We start from the raw sequence: 14,830 nt of genomic DNA, 5'->3' as shown, positions 1-14,830 counted from the left end.
GTAGATGGTGGCTTCAGACAAGTCAGTCAAGCTGTAAAGAGGAGAAAGTTGTGGGGAATGGGGTTAAAGAGTTGATTTTTGGTCCAGAGAAAACTGGAATCCATGCACTTTTTTCGTCCTACGCACATTCATGAATGACTGCAAGGCACCCCCCCCCCGTGTGCACTGAAGGGAAATTATCTTTCAGTCCCCTTTCCCGTGCACAAGTTGCCGTGGCCTCGGGGCTGCCGACCGGGGCCCCTGACGTCTCACCCCGGCAGGCCCTGACCGGCCCCATGCGTCCTGGCTCACGGTGCCTGCATCCCCCTGCCGGCAGGGCCCCCCGCCCCGGGTCCTCTCTGGACCTGCCCAGCACCCAGCCTGGGGACGCACGCGGCAGCTCCGTCTGGGGGGCATGAATGGAGGAGCAAAGGACGAGAGGCGGTGAGGTGAGGGCCCCGGCCTGCCCAGCCCAGCCCCGTGTCCTCGGGGAGCTGTGGGCGGAGTCTGGGGTCCCATCACAGCATGGCGACAGCGGGGGTGGGGGCTGGGGGGCATCTCAGAGCCAAGGCCCCGGCGACCGTAACTAGCACGGCCTGAGGCTGTCTGGGCCGGGGGTCTCCGCAGAGGCCCCCTTCTGCCCAGTGAATCAAGACCTAAGCCACAAAAACTGGGAAGTGATTAGAGTAGTGGGTGGGAGCAGGCACTGGCCTGTGTCATGCAGAAGCCAGAGAAAAAGGGGGAGGGGGACCCCAGAGGCCAGCCCCAGGGCGCTGCAACTGGCAGGCCAGTGGGGTGGGGCGGGCGCTGGGGGGGGCGCCAGCCCCCAGGGCATGCTCACAGCGCTGGGGGGGGCAGCCCCTCACTCACCACCAGGCCATCCTGTTTCCACCATGGTGAGCACACCTTGTCCTGGCTGAGACCCCCCCAGAGGGTGCCTGTGGCTGGGGGGGCGTCCCTGCACCCCAGAGCCACCCCTGGAGCAGAGGGGCGCGTCCAGGAAGCGGGCTGGAGGGCGAGGCTCCCAGGGGAGCGCCTGAAGTGGTTCCCTGTTCCTTGTTCCCCGCCAGGGTCAGAGCCCAAAGCTGGGGTCTGGCCTGATACCCAAGAGTCAGAACAGAGCAAAGCCCCCAGCCCCTCACTCAGGTCAAGGCCATGCAGCCAGAGGGGGGCATCACCCCTGGGGAAATCGAGGCACAGGGCCCCCCCCACGCCCGCTCACTGCGGCCTCCTCCAGGTCTGGGACCCCCCAGGCCCACTGTCCGCACAGAGCCAGCCACGACCCTCCAGGGGCCTCCCAGGGTGCTGGGTGGTCCCGGCAGCCAGGGGCGGGCCCCAGCTCCGGAGAGGTCCGGTCACCAGGCTGTCCACAGTTGCAGACGAGGTGCGAACCAGGTCAAGGGCCAGGCGGGGGGGGGGCGGGGCCGCCGGCCTGGCTGAGAGCCCGCTCCCCTCCCCCCTTGCAAAACCCACCCAGACTTCTGCCCTTCTGGTTTGGGTTTGTTTTTCTTTCTTTTTTTTTCTTTTCTTCACAGCCGTCTTTGTAAAACGGAGTTCACAGTTTGTTATTTTTCAATAGGTAAAACAGACTTGGGGGGGCGGCCTTCAGTAGATCCCAAAGTCCAGAGGAAGGACCAGGACCCTGTCCCCGACGTCTCATTTCCCCTTCCAGAGTCGTGTCTGGTTTCCTGCCCTCGCCGTCTCCGGCTCAGGCCCTCCCGCCGCCTGGGTCTCCCAGCCAGCACAGAACCCACCACCTCCCTCCCGCCTTGTTCCGGGCAGCGTACTCTGCCCTCCGTGGCGCTGGGCCGGCCGCACGCCGCCCGTGCCCTGGCTCCTGTGCCGTGAGCAGCAGCGGCGTGGCAGCCAGCGTGGCCCTCCCGCTGGCAGGAACCGAGACGGTGCCCACCACCCACACGCTTGCCAGCACGCAGCCTTGGCGCCGTCTCTGAGACGCGTGTGGTGGTATCTTGCTTTAAGTGGCACAAAAGTCGAAGTCGTCACCTGTGGGGCCGCCTCCTGGTTGCCCAGCAAGGGTTCCAGAATGTTCTGCCGTCTCAGGGTGATCAGGGCTGGGGAGAGCGGGGTTACATGGCTGAGTGGAGAGAGGACAGGCCAGGCCAGGCGGGCGGCTCGGCAGAGGGCTGAGGGCTGAGCGTGCTGTCCCGGTGAACCCCGGGGGTTTTAAGGGGATGGGTCCTGTCTTCCCCTGGAACAAAGGACTTTTTGGATGTAAATAGGAAAAATTCCTATCTGAGTTTCCCCCTGAAGTTATCAGACAGGGAAGCCTCGCTGGCATTCCCCCCCCCCCCCCCCCCCGCCCTTAGAGGAAGGATGGTTATGGGGTAGAGGGGCAGGCCTTTGAGCGCAGGTACTGGGCTGCACCTGCAAGGTTATCTGATGACTGAGATGCAGAGCTGGACCTGGGTGTCAGTGCCTCAGGCCTTTGTCACACACACAAGCTCATTTCTGACTTCCTACCTAACACTGGGATCCCATTTTACAGATGGGAAAAGAGAGAGGGCCACTTGCCCGGGGCTGCACAGCCAAGGGGTCAGGGGCCAGATGTCTGTTGACCCAGATGGCACCAGTCCCTCCTCCCCAGAGGGTTCCAGGCTGGGCAGCGCAGAGCTGAGAGACACAGGGGCAGAGGGGCCCAGAGGAAGCACCCGGCCTGGGCACCAGGGGCGCGTCCGTCCCAGGAAGGGGTGCGGAAGCAGGAGGACCTTGAGGAGGGGCAGGGAGTGGCTGGGCTGCAGGGACAGTGTGGATGCGCAGGGCTCAGAGCAGAGAGGGGCGTGTGCCTGGACGCCTGCACACACAGCGCAGGTCCCTCAAGTCCCCGCTGCTCCCACCCAGCCCCGGCTAAACACAGCCCTGGGGGCAGCACTGTTGGGTAGGAAGTCAGGAATTGAGCCCCTGCGTGAGAAAGGCCTGAAGCCCAGCATCTGCACTTCCAAGTCCTGCCGGCCCTGAGACCTCCCAGGGGGTCCCAGCCCTCCCCGCCCGCCCCCAAGCTCCCAGGAGAATTCTCTGTCCTCGGGACCAAAGGGGCTACCTGACAACGGGGAGTAACACCTTCTCAGACACGCGCTAAGGGAAGCCCCTCTGTGCTGCCCCCTGTGCCAGCAGATTTTCACCCAACAAACCCTTCCCCCAGGACTCCCCACGCTTTGTCCTGGAGGAGAGGGGGAGGGGTAAACAGACTCTCTCACTAACTCTGCCTGTCAAATAAATAAATAAATAAATAAAGATTAATTGATTTGAAAGGCAGAGTGACAATGCCACAACGCTGACCCCGAGTAAATAATACAATAAAACAAAATAAACAAGTGAATTTCTAAAAAGGAAGTGGAGTGGCTGGGGAGTGGGGGGGGGAGTCCTGGGTTGCCGTCCTGGCTCTGCCCCGGGAGCCAGGCAGCCCAGGGTCTGGGCCTCAGTCCCCCACCCCCCACCCCGCCACGGCGCAGATTCCAGAACCCACGTGTGTCACCCACTGGGCCAGGCCTGGGGGCAGTGCCAGAACAGCCCCCCCCCCCAGCCACACACACCTGGGCTCCAGGGCCTGGGGGCCCCCAGCCAGCCTGCGGTGGGGGTGGGGGTGGGGGTGGTCTCTCACCTCATTATGCTAGGAAATGGCTGGTGAGGTGGGGACGTTGGCCCCCAGTTGGACGCTTCCTGCCCCAGGGCAGCCCTCCCCCCCACCTCTCCCCGTGGACCCCCATTAGCGTGGCCGCCTGCTGCCTGCGCCCCAGGTGTCCCGGCCTGCTCTGCCTGGCCGCCTCCCTTACAGATAAATAATGAGCCGAGCTGGCAGGGGCGGGACCTCGTGGGGGCGGGCAGGGGCAGGGGTCAGGGAGGCCTGGCGGCCCCCAGGGCACCTGCGAAGTCCATCAGGAGGCACAGGGTGGGGGAGGTCACGCGAGAGTGCCCCCACCCCGCATTTGCTCCCAGCACCTGCACCCCCAGGGTCCCCGGGCTGAGGTCATCAGATGTAGTGAGGACCGGGCCGGGAGGCCGGGGGCGGCTGGGTGGCGGGAAACCTGGGGTGGGCTCTCGCTGTAGCCAGCGCTGTGGGCTACTTGTCTGAAGTTCAGGGTCACCCCTCCCTGATCCCACCTGGCTAGCTGCCAGGCCTCAGTGCCCCTCACTGTGTTGTGGGGGAAGCCAGGACAGGGAACCCTCGGGGCCGGGCAGGAACCCAGTGTGACAGAGGGAGGTTGAGGCTGGGGGCGGGGCACAGGGCGCCTGCATTCAAGTCCCAGCTCCTCCGACCCCCACCCAGCTCCCTGCTACAGTGTGCGCCCTGCCCGGGAGGTGGCAGTGGTGGCCCCGGTGCTGGGGTCCCGGCCACTCCCAGGGCAGAGACCCCGATGGAGCTCCCGGCCCTGCTCCTCTGGGCGTTTGCAGAGGGAGCCAGGAAACAGACGATCTCTTTCCCTCTGCCTTCCAAATCAAAATGAAGTTTTGGGGGGCTGGCTGGCGCTGTGGCATAGCAAGTTGAACCTCCGCCTGCAATGCCATCATCCCCTGTGGGCACCGGTTCAAGACCCGGCTGCTCCAGTTCCCTGCTAGTGGCCTGGGAAAGCAGCAGAAGATGGCTGAAGGGCTTGGGTCTCTGCACCCTCGTGGCAGACCCGGAAGAAGCTCCAGGCTCCAGGCCTGGCCATTGCGGCCATTTAGGGAGTGAACCAGTGGATGGAAGACCTCTCTCTCTCCCTCTCTCTCTCCCTCCCTCTCTCTCTCCCTCCCTCTCTCTCTCTCTCTCTCCCTCTCTCTCTCCTCTCTCTGTAACTCTGCCTTTCAAGTAAATAAAAAATAAATCTTAAAAAAGGGAAAGGAAAAAACCTTCCAGAGTTCCTTTTAAATTAAAAAAAAGTTTTAAATTTATGGAAAATGGAATTATAAATTTATTTTGGCCCAAAAAATGTTGAAATCCAGACACAGTTGTCTTTTTCAGAACACACATTTTCCATGGCTTGCGGAGGCCCCCAGCGTTCCCGGGGACGTCCATTCTGTCCCTGTGTCACCTTGACCCGGCCGTGGCACAGAGGAAGGAGCTGGGGTCTCAGGGCGGTCACAGGAGCAGCAGGGACCCGGCCCAGAGAAGCCCCAAGCTGCCCGGGCTCGGGACGGGCTCAGGGCCCCCAAGGACGCATCCCCCGGGCGTGCGCACACACACACACGCACAGCCCCGAGTCCCAGCCCCGTCATTCCTGTCAGGTGCGATGCTGAGCCCATTGCGATCTGCACCTCGGTTTCCTAATCTGTGAAATGGGGGCGACAGTGCAGCCATAGTAATAATAACGCGGCCGTCGGGGTTGTTGAGAGGATTAATGCGTGCACCTACCTAAGACGCTCGTGGTTAACGCTCACTGCAGGGAGGGCCAGCGGCAGCCTCCCCGCAGGCCCAGAGGGAGGGGCTGAGCGGGAAACACAGGCTAATTTTAGCCCGATGACACCCCCTGGCCGCCTGCCTTGTCCAAACATCCCCAGCCAAGTGTGAGGTTCAGCCCCCCCCCCACCATCACCGACATCCAAGGGGCCTGTTTATCCGTCCTCCCCGGCCCGGCCAGAGCATTCCACGCCTGCCTGCGTCCGCCCGCCCGCCACCGGCTCCCCCAGCACTGCACAGCGCCCTGGGCAGGGGCCGCCTCACCTGCGGCGCCCGAGACGAGACGGGCAGCGGCTGGGGGCAGGACAGCGGAGGGCCAGGCAGGGGCCACTGCTGCCTCGGAGCCCAGCGTCTTTGCCGCCCAGCATCTGCTGGGGGCCAGGCCGCGTGGGGACCCCTGGGCCCTGCCCCCTCCCTCCCAGGGCTCCAGACCTTGAAGGAAACGAACGGGAGAGCTTTGAAGCGTGCCCAGAACTGTCCGTCCGTCCATCCATCCAAGCTGTGTTTACTGAGCCGTGTGCGCTCCGGGCTCAGCATGAGCTGACAGGGGGTGGGGGTGAGAGACCCAGCTAAATGGTAGGAACTGCCATGGGGAGGGGCATCTGAGGGAGCCGCGAGGGTTCCAGGTGGAGGGGGGGCAGTGTGTGCAAAGGTCCTGGGGTGCCCAGCCTGGAGGCTGCTGGGGCAAGGCCCCGTGGCCCTGGGAGAGTGTCGAGCGGGGAGGCTGTGTGAGACGGGCCGAAAGGCACACATCTGAAGCCAAGTCCCGAGCACCATCATGGAGGGGGGGTGGGGGGCTGCAGCTGGGCCGGCAGCTCGAGTGGCTGCAGGTGGACCTTGAACTGAGCCTGAGGGCTCCCGGAACACTGTGCGAGGGCGGGGCGGGAAATTGCCACTCTCCCAGGAACGCTGATGGGGACCGGGCAGGGGCGAGTCGGAGTGGGGCAGCCCCGTTCCTGGCTGCAGGGACGGGGTCCTGGCATGGAAGCGCACACAAACCGGCAGCCTGTGTGTGGTTCCCCGCCTTGCCCCGACACATCTCCTGACTCCTCTCTCTTGCAAAACCCCTCGAGCGGCTCCCGGCTCCGGGACTCCGGACGGCCACCCGCACGCGCCCCCAGCCCGCTCCGCTCCCGACCCAGAGAAAGGCCCTTTGTTCGCGCACCTACACGCCATTGTCTTCTTTCAGGCGGCTTTGGCAATGGCTTCTTTCTCCATCCACAATAGGTGGCCCTGGAGCTGTTGTTGCCAGAAATCGGAAAATGAAGCGTGGCCAGCCCCCGCCTCCTCACCCACCGCGGGCTGAAACCGAAGCCGCCTGCCCCTGGCTGGGCCGCGGAGCCGGGGCCGGGCAGACCCCGACGTGCCAGGGGGCCCAGGTGAGGAAAGGGGCGGCGGGTGCCCCCACCCCCTCGCCCTCGCCCTCGCCCTCAGGCGGCAGCAGGGAGAGGCTGGGTCCTTTGGGGTATTACAGGAGGGGGAACGGAGGCCCCGCCCCCAGGTATGGCCAGCAGAGGGGACGGACAGACACCCAGAGGCCTATGGAAGGACACTGAGGGTCCCCTCGGCCTCCTCCGGCGCTGGCTCCATTTCACAGACAGGATGACTGAGGCCCTGAGAAACCGTGTCACTCGCACAGCTGCTGGGGGGCGGATCTGATCCCCAGAGCGCCGAGGCCCCAGCGGCCCAGGCTCCAGCCCAGCTCTGCCCCCTGGCCCATGCAGGTGCCTCTGGACTGTAGTGGAGGGCTTCTGGAACATTCTGGAATATTCCGGGCTATCTAGAGAATGCCCAGGGAGACTGGGTTGGTGAATTCCAGGCCTGTTTCCCACTCAAGGATGCCTGGGGCTGGGCCCAGGGTGGGCAGATGGAGGGCACCCCCAGTGGGTGAGGGCGTGGGGGGCCCAGGCCTGTGCCTGCCTCCCAGCGCCCATCACTCAGCCGCCACCCACACCATGCACCTGGGCCCCGCACCCCCCACCTGGCTGTGAGGACGGGGGAGGCACCCAGACGCCAGGCCAGGCTCGCCCCAGTCCCGCCTCAGCCACCGGTGTCCCAGCCCTGCCCCCTCTCTCTCCGCCTTCCCCACCTCTGCCTGGGCCTGGAGGGGGCTGGGGGGCCTGAACCTGAACCCTGGGGCCCCCAGGAACGCCAGCCCGGGACAGGCGCTCAGCCTGGGCTGACTCGGCCTAGGATTAGGGCCCAGCCCAGCCAGCACAGCTGACCCCAGGGTCACCCTCCCTGCGCCCGCTGCCCTGGGGGGCCGAGCCTGGGTCTCTGCGGGCCCGCGGGAGGCTCGGGCATGGCTGGGGGGTTGCTGTGTGGAAAATCTCCCTCCGCCCCAGCCCACAGCCCACAGCCCACCTGGAAGCCGGTGACAGATGCTGTTGCTCTGGGACCCCGGGGGTCTTGGTGTTGACATGTGGGGGGGGGGGCGGGGGTGGTACCACCCCCACACCTGTCTGGCCACCCAGTGAGAGGAGGTGGGGGCTCCCTGGGGCTCTACTCCCTGCCCCCATCAGGGGCTGCTGGGCAGAGCCCCTCCTGGCTCCCTGGGCCCGCTGGGGGTGGCGTCGGGCAGAGGCTCCTCCCACAGCACGGCCGCCCTGCTTGGATCCGGCCTCTGATGGGGAGCTCATCCCCAGTGGCGGCCGCCCAAGCGCTTGGTGAGGAAGCAGCGGGCAGGGCGGGGGTCCCACCCCGCACACTTGCGCACGCAGACCCTGTCAGCACCGTGGGTGGACAGAGCCCGGGGCCCCACGAAGAGAGCTCCCTCCGCTCGGCTGTGGCTGTGCGGGGGTCTCTGTTCCCACGGAGGGTGGCGGAGGGCCCCAGGGGGGTCTGCACTGGGCACTGAAGGGCGGGCCGGGGGCCACTGTGTCCGACCTGCAGGGAAGACCGCGCCCTGGGCCCGGACACAGCGTCGCCAGGCCGGCCGGGCTGCGGGTGTGGAGCTGTGATCAGTCACTGGGTGACCGGGTAACCTCCCCGGCGCAGGAGCCGGTGACCTGTGTGCACACTGCAGCCCTGCCCGAGGCCCTGCGGTGCTGTCCTGGAACAGGAAGTGGACGGCACCGCCCGTGCCCACGGTGGCCTCGGCAGAGGGGAGGCCCTCTCAGAACCTTCCCCGTGTCCTTATCAGGACACCGTGAGGGTGGAAAGATGGAGGTCCTGCTTGCTGGCCCCTTAGGGACTTAGGGTTCCACCTCCCCACCCTGTGAACTCTGATGTCAATTACACATGAATTACCAGGAGCCGCACCCAGGCGGCCTCAGTTCCCACTTCCCTGGACACCAACGGCTGGGTTTGGAGGTGCCCCACGGTCCACTACGGCATCATGACGCCCGCCCAAACAGGACATCCCGGGTCAGCCGCCAGCAGGTGTGAGAGGCCGAATTGAGTCGGTTTGGCTATAGATCCACTTCCTTCTTCCTTCTTGGAGAACCATCGCCGAGGAATCCACCTGTGCCTGGTCCTCAGGCTCCCAGGGAGCCGCTCAGCGCCCCCCACCCCCCAGGTAAGGGCTCTGGGGGCGCGGGGCTCCGCACCCGGCCACTGCTTTGCCCCAAGTGGCAGCCGGGGCCGGCCCAGAGCCCACGGAGGAGAAGCAGCCGAGACTTGGCCATTGGCCCCAACGGGCGTCTTCCTGGGTGCTGGGGAGGGCGGGAGTGCTGGGGGGGGGGTGTTCCGGGAGGGGATGGAGGGTTCTGGTGGCTTTGCCTCGCCGGGAGGCGCTGGGCGTGGGTCTGTGTCCTGGGTGGGTGGTGGTGAGACCCTCCTTCCCTGTGGCGAGGGGACTTGAATGCTCTTGTGTTGTGGCTGCAGACCTGGGACCTCACCCCGCACCGGGCGGTTGTTTTTTGTTGTTGTTTTTTTTTCTTTTTGTCTTTTTTTCCCCTGGGGCAAAGCCTCTGGGGTGATCTCAGCCCTGGTGCCCTGTCCCCCTTGTCACAGGCTTGGGGATGTCCTGGGAGGTGGGACCATAAACCGGGCCCTAATGCCTGCCAGATGGCTGTTAACAATATTTGGAGACATTGGCCTCCCGCACGCGGCCCCGCGGTGGGTGGGGGGCGGGCATGGGCATAGTTCACCGCGCCCCCCAGCCCTGGCCCGCCTCCCTCAAGGCCTCATTTGGGGCTCTGTGCAGAACCCTTCTCCCAGCATGGAAAAGCCACCAGGCAGGAGGACCCGCAGCCAGCCCGAGCCCAGGGCGAGCGCGCAGTTCAAGTGCACACCGCTCTCCCCACCCCACCCCGCCATGGCCGTCAGATCTGAACGTGGCCTTCTCTGGGGCAAAGCATACTCAAACCTCAGTCACCTTATTTCTGTTGGCTTGGAGGAAAGACACACACAGAGAAGCAGATCTTCCATCCGCTGGTTCCCAGATGCCCTGAACAGCCAGAGCGGAGCCAGGGCCCAGAGCCGGGGCCCCATCCGGGTCTCCCGCCTTCCCTAGAATGCACCTTAGCAGGGAGTGGATCGGAAGCAGAGCCGGGACTTGAACCCTGGCACTCCGTCCGATATAGGACGCAGCTGTCCCAACTGGCGTTTAAACAATTTTTTTTCTGGGGCTGGCACTATGGCATAGTGGGTAAAACTGCCACCTGCAGTGGCGGCATCCCATACGGTGCCGGTTCTAGTCCTGGCTGCTCCACTTCCCATCCAGCTCCCTGCTGTAGCCTGGGGAAGCAGCAGGAGATGGGCCAAGTCCTTGGGCCCCTGCACGCACGGGGGAGAGCCAGTAATGAACCATCAGTGAGCGTTTTACATTCTTGCCATCACGCCGGGGGTTGGCCGCTGCTTCCTCCCCGAACAGCTCAGTTGGGTTTAATGGAAAAGAAAAACTGTCCTGGAAGAAGAGAGGGGCGGGAGAGGCCCCTCCCACCCGCTGGTTTGGTCCCCAGAAGCCTGGGAGCCGGGAGCTGCACCCGGGTCTCCCAGGTGGGCGGCAGGGACCCAGGCACTGGAGCCGTCGCCGCCACCTCCCGGGCGGCGCGTGACCAGGGAGCCGCGGCCAGGTGCTGGGCTGTGGGCACAGACGCCTTCAGCCCAGGCCACACTGCCCGTCGCCCGGCCTTCAGAAGCGGCCTCGGGTCGTGTTCCTGGTGACTCTGGATCGGATCGCCCGCCTTCCAGCTCCTGGCTCACAGCGCGGTGTTAAAGGGTCGCAGTCCACAGCGCCTGGCGGACAGGCGGGAGGCGCACCTGCATCCCGCATCCGGGGGCCTGGGTTCCAGTCCAGCTCTGCCTCCAACCCCAGCTCCCTGCACACCCCGGGAAGTGGCAGCGAGGGCTCCAGTGCCTGGGCCCCTGCCGCCCCCGTGGGAGCCCCAGATGGAGCTCCCGGCTCCCTAGGCAACCTGGCCCAGCCCCGGCTGTGTGGGCATTTGGGACCTGACCCAGCAGAAGGGATCCCCCCCTCCCCCTCCCCCTCTCCCTCCCCATATACATTTGAACCTGCAAGGGCGAGAGGTTGGGGTGACTCCAGCTGTGTGTTCTGCACGGCTCCTGGCTCGGGGGCCGCGGGGAGCTCGGAGGTGCAGCACTGGGATCCAGGAGGAGCTGGGCACGGAGGGAAACTGAGGCCAGACTGCCTCAGGGTCCTGGCCACGGGTGGCTGACCGGCAGGGCTCGGGGCAGCGTGCCCCCTAGTGGCTGGGTTGTGCAGTGCTACCTGCACCCTGCCAGAGGCTCCCAGCAGGCATCTGTGTCATGACCCCGCTGTCCCCCCAGCCTCTGTCCTGGGCTCCCAGATGGCCCAGCATGGGACCAGGGGACCCCAGTGCCTGCTGAGTGCGCCACCAAGTGAATGAGTTCAGTGGGCAGCACCTGGCCTCTGCTGTGCTGTCCCTTGGCCCCTGGCTTCCCTTCTGTAAAACTGGAATGGTAACCGTTAGGACGTGGCCTCCGCAGATGAGCTCCGGTCGCTCGTGACTGTCCAGTGCCTGGGTCCCAGTCATCGACGACACCGAGGCCACCCCCCTTCCTCCCGGCTACACCGACCCATGGAGCCACTCCGCCAGACCCAGCGGCCGCGTCCCTGGCGCCAGTGTGTCGCTGGGCTGCTGTTCCAGCTGCTGCTGGCCCTGTGTGTCTTCTCCTACCTACGAGTGTCTCGCGACAACCCCAGCGGCTCCTGGCTCTCAGGCCCCAACACCACGGTGGCACGTGCCGCCGCAGCTCCCGCCTGCCAGGCCACGCCTGGGCCCCCGGCCCGCCGGCCCCTGGTGGTCCTGCTGTGGACCTGGCCCTTCCACGTGCCCGTGGAGCTGCGCCGCTGCTCAGACCTGCGGCCCGGCACGGCCGACTGCGAGCTAACCGCCGACCGCAGCAAGTACCCCTGGGCGGATGCGGTCATTGTGCACCACCAGGAGGTGAGTGCGCAGCCGCGGACACAGCTTCCCCAGGCCCCGCGGCCGCCCGGGCAGCGCTGGGTGTGGTTCAGCCTGGAGTCCCCCAGCTACTGCCGGCAACTGCGCGCGCTGGACGGCTACTTCAACCTCACCATGTCCTACCGCAGCGACTCGGACATCTTCACGCCCTACGGCTGGCTCGAGCCCTGGTCCGGGGGGCCCACCGCCGCGCAGCTCAACCTCTCGGCCAAGACCGAGCTGGTGGCCTGGGTGGTGTCCAACTGGCAGACCGCGTCGGCGAGGGTGCAGTATTACCATCAGCTGCGGGGGCACCTGCCGGTCCACGTGTTCGGGGCCTCGCACCAGCCGCTGCCCCGCGCCTCCATGATGGAGGTTCTGAGCCGCTACAAGTTCTACCTGGCCTTCGAGAACTCCCAGCACCCCGACTACATCACGGAGAAGCTGTGGAGGAACGCGCTGGGGGCCTGGGCCGTGCCCGTGGTGCTGGGCCCCCCCAGGAGCAGCTACGAGCGCTTCCTGCCGCCCGACGCCTTCATCCACGTGGACGACTTCCCGAGCCCCCGGGCGCTGGCCCAGCACCTGCAGGCGCTGGCCCGAGACCCCGCCCGCTACCTGGGCTACTTCCGCTGGCGGGAGACGCTGCGGCCCCGCAGCTGGAGCTGGGCCCTGGACTACTGCAAGGCCTGCTGGCACCTGCAGGAGGAGCACCGGTACCAGGTGGTGCCCAGCATTGCCTCTTGGTTCACGTGAGGTGGCCGCGTGGGGCCCCGGGCAGTGTCTGGGCCCTGGGAGGTGCCACCCCGGCGTGCCTGTGGGGGGCTGGTGGTGCACCCTGTTCTCTCCATGGAAACGCTACAAAGCAAAACCGGCCCGAAGATGTGGTTCCGGGGCCTGCGCTGTGGCCCAGCGGATAAAGCCGCCGCCTGCAGTGCCGGCATCCCACTGGGTGCCAGTTCGAGCCCCGGCTGCTCCACTTCCCATCCGGCTCTCTGCTATGGCCTGGGAGAGCAGTGGAGGACGGCCCAAGTCCTTGGGCCCCTGCACCCACGTGGGAGACCCGGAAGAAGCTCCAGGCTCCTGGCACAGCTCTGTCCGTTGAGGCCATGTGGGGAGAGAACCCGCAGATGCAAGACCTCTCTCTCTAACTTTCAAATAAATAAATCTTCAAATAAAAAATAATAAAATACGGCTCCTACCCCCAGGGTGGTGCTGCACCCCAGGGGCTGTCACAGCTGGGGGAGGGGTGGCCGTCCCCAGCCGGCGGGGGAGGACCCACGCAGAGCAGCCCCAGTCAAGAGGGTGGAAAACTGCTCCGGGCGTTGTGGCTTGCTTTTATTTTTATGTATTTTTAATGATTTTATTTATTTGAGAGGCGGAAAGAAAGGTCTTCCATCGCTGGTTCACTCCCCAAATGGCCACAGAGGCCGGAGCTGGGCTGATCCCAAGCCAGGAGCTCCTTCCAGGTCTCCCACGCGGGTGCAGGGGCCCAAGCACTTGGGCCATCTCCCACTGCTCTCCCAGGCCACAGCAGAGAGCCGGATGGGAAGTGGAGCAGCTGGGACTCGAACCGCGGCCCATACAGGATGCCGGCGCTGCAGAGACTTTGCCCACAGCACCGGCCCCCCATCCTGTAGCTTTCCTGAGGAGGCCCCCCGGGAGTGTCTGGAGCCCCGCAGAGCTCCCAGGGTGGTGGGAGGGGCAGAGCTGGGACAAGGGGCACCTTCTCCGCCCCCCCCCCCCAACACACAGGGCAAGGCCGAGGCGTCCCCTCCCCCGGTGTGTGTGGTGGGGAGGGCGTGGCCTCGGCCTGTGGGTGGCTGTGATGGTCAGGCCGCCGGTGGATCCTTGCCACGCACACTCATCGAGTGACCACGTGTGGCCCCGCGCGGGTGCATGTGCGGGCTGTGAGGTCCTCGGTGCGCGCGCATGGACCCTGAGCGCGCATGGGCCCTCGCTGTCGCCGCAGGACGCAGCGTCTGAGCCCCTGTTGGGTGTGGCTACTGCACCCGAAGGCGGGGCCCTGGTGCCGGGTGCCGTGGGGTGTGGGTGGTCTCACCCGAGGGGGTGGTATCGGGAACTGTGGGTTTGCACGTGCACCTGTCTGCCGAGCCCCTGCAGGGGTGGGGGGCAGCCCCAGCCCCCTCCCCTCCCCACCCCGCCCTCCTGAGAAGCCAGCCTGCCTGTAGTCCTGGGTCTGGGGTGGGGAGCCAGGGACCCTGGGGACGGCGTGCGCTCTCAGTAGCTCTCCGGGGAGTGCAGGGGCCATGTCTCCTGAGGCTCCCGCACCCACCAGGCCCAGGTGCACATGACCCTCTGAGCCCGAGGGAGGAGCCCCCAGGCCCCCGCTATGGGCTCAGGACCTAACCCTGTTCCAGGAAGCCCCTCCTGCGAGGCTTGCCCAGAGAGGGTCAGGCAGGGGCTCTGGTCACACAGCAAGTTCCGGTGAGTACCCACTGCCAAGGGGTCGTCCCCAGACCTCAGGGGCCCCCAGCTCCCCTGCCCAGCTGGGAATGGTGGGCGGGGCAGCACCACAGCTCCGTGGGGAGGCCGGGAATAGGAGGAGCTCAAAGGAGCAGAACCTGCCAGGGGGAGGGCAGAGGAGGCGGGGGCCAGGGTGACACCTGGGCCAGCAGCCTGGGAGCTCCAGGAAGGCACCCTGGAGGAGGAAGCCTGCCCTGGAAACTCCTGTCCTGCCCTGCCGCAGGCGTGCCTGTAGCCCCTGTCCTAGCAGGGACGCCAGGCACAGGGAGACAGGAGGGGTGCATAGCTGAGGCCAGGAACGCCAGCCCGGGACAGGCGCTCGGCCCCGGGCAGGTTTAGGTGGGACAGAGGCTCAGCCTGGGCTGACTCGGCCTACGACTGGGGCCCAGCCCAGCTGACCCCAGGGTCACCCTCCCTGCGCCTGCTGCCCTGGGGGGCCGAGCCTGCGTCTCTGCGGGCCTGCGGGAGGCTCGGGCATGGCTGGGGGGTTGCTGTGTGGAAAATCTCCCTCCGCCCCAGCCCACAGCCCACAGCCCACCTGGAAGCCGGTGACAGATGCTGTTGCTCTCTGGGACCCCGGGGGGTCTTGGTGTTGACATGT

General features: G+C 65.9%; 1 protein-coding gene across 3 annotated transcripts; it reads left to right on the top strand.

Moving 5' to 3' along the window:
• Positions 1 to 6,306: 6,306 nt before the first annotated feature.
• LOC138845612 (3-galactosyl-N-acetylglucosaminide 4-alpha-L-fucosyltransferase FUT3) lies at positions 6,307 to 13,897 on the top strand. Of its 3 annotated transcripts, none has more exons than XM_089316195.1 (2): positions 6,307 to 6,753; positions 11,288 to 13,897. In XM_089316195.1, exon 2 carries the CDS (start codon positions 11,380 to 11,382, stop codon positions 12,496 to 12,498), a length of 1,119 nt encoding a protein of 372 aa, XP_089172321.1. In that variant the 5' UTR covers positions 6,307 to 6,753; positions 11,288 to 11,379; the 3' UTR covers positions 12,499 to 13,897. The 3 variants fall into 3 exon arrangements, with proteins under 3 accessions (XP_089172321.1, XP_069914816.2, XP_089172322.1); XM_070058715.2 differs by lacking the exon at positions 6,307 to 6,753 and adding an exon at positions 7,813 to 8,891; XM_089316196.1 differs by lacking the exon at positions 6,307 to 6,753 and having other exon boundaries at positions 11,583 to 11,748; positions 11,895 to 13,897.
• Positions 13,898 to 14,830: the final 933 nt, after the last annotated feature.

The sequence above is a fragment of the Oryctolagus cuniculus genome, chromosome 16 (assembly GCF_051225735.1).
Source record: "Oryctolagus cuniculus isolate XC-2025 breed Fujian yellow rabbit chromosome 16, ASM5122573v1, whole genome shotgun sequence".
Classification (NCBI taxonomy): Eukaryota; Metazoa; Chordata; class Mammalia; order Lagomorpha; family Leporidae; genus Oryctolagus; species Oryctolagus cuniculus.
The sequence above is the reverse complement of the archived record's forward strand: the minus strand, read 5'-3'. Positions and strand labels throughout refer to the sequence as shown.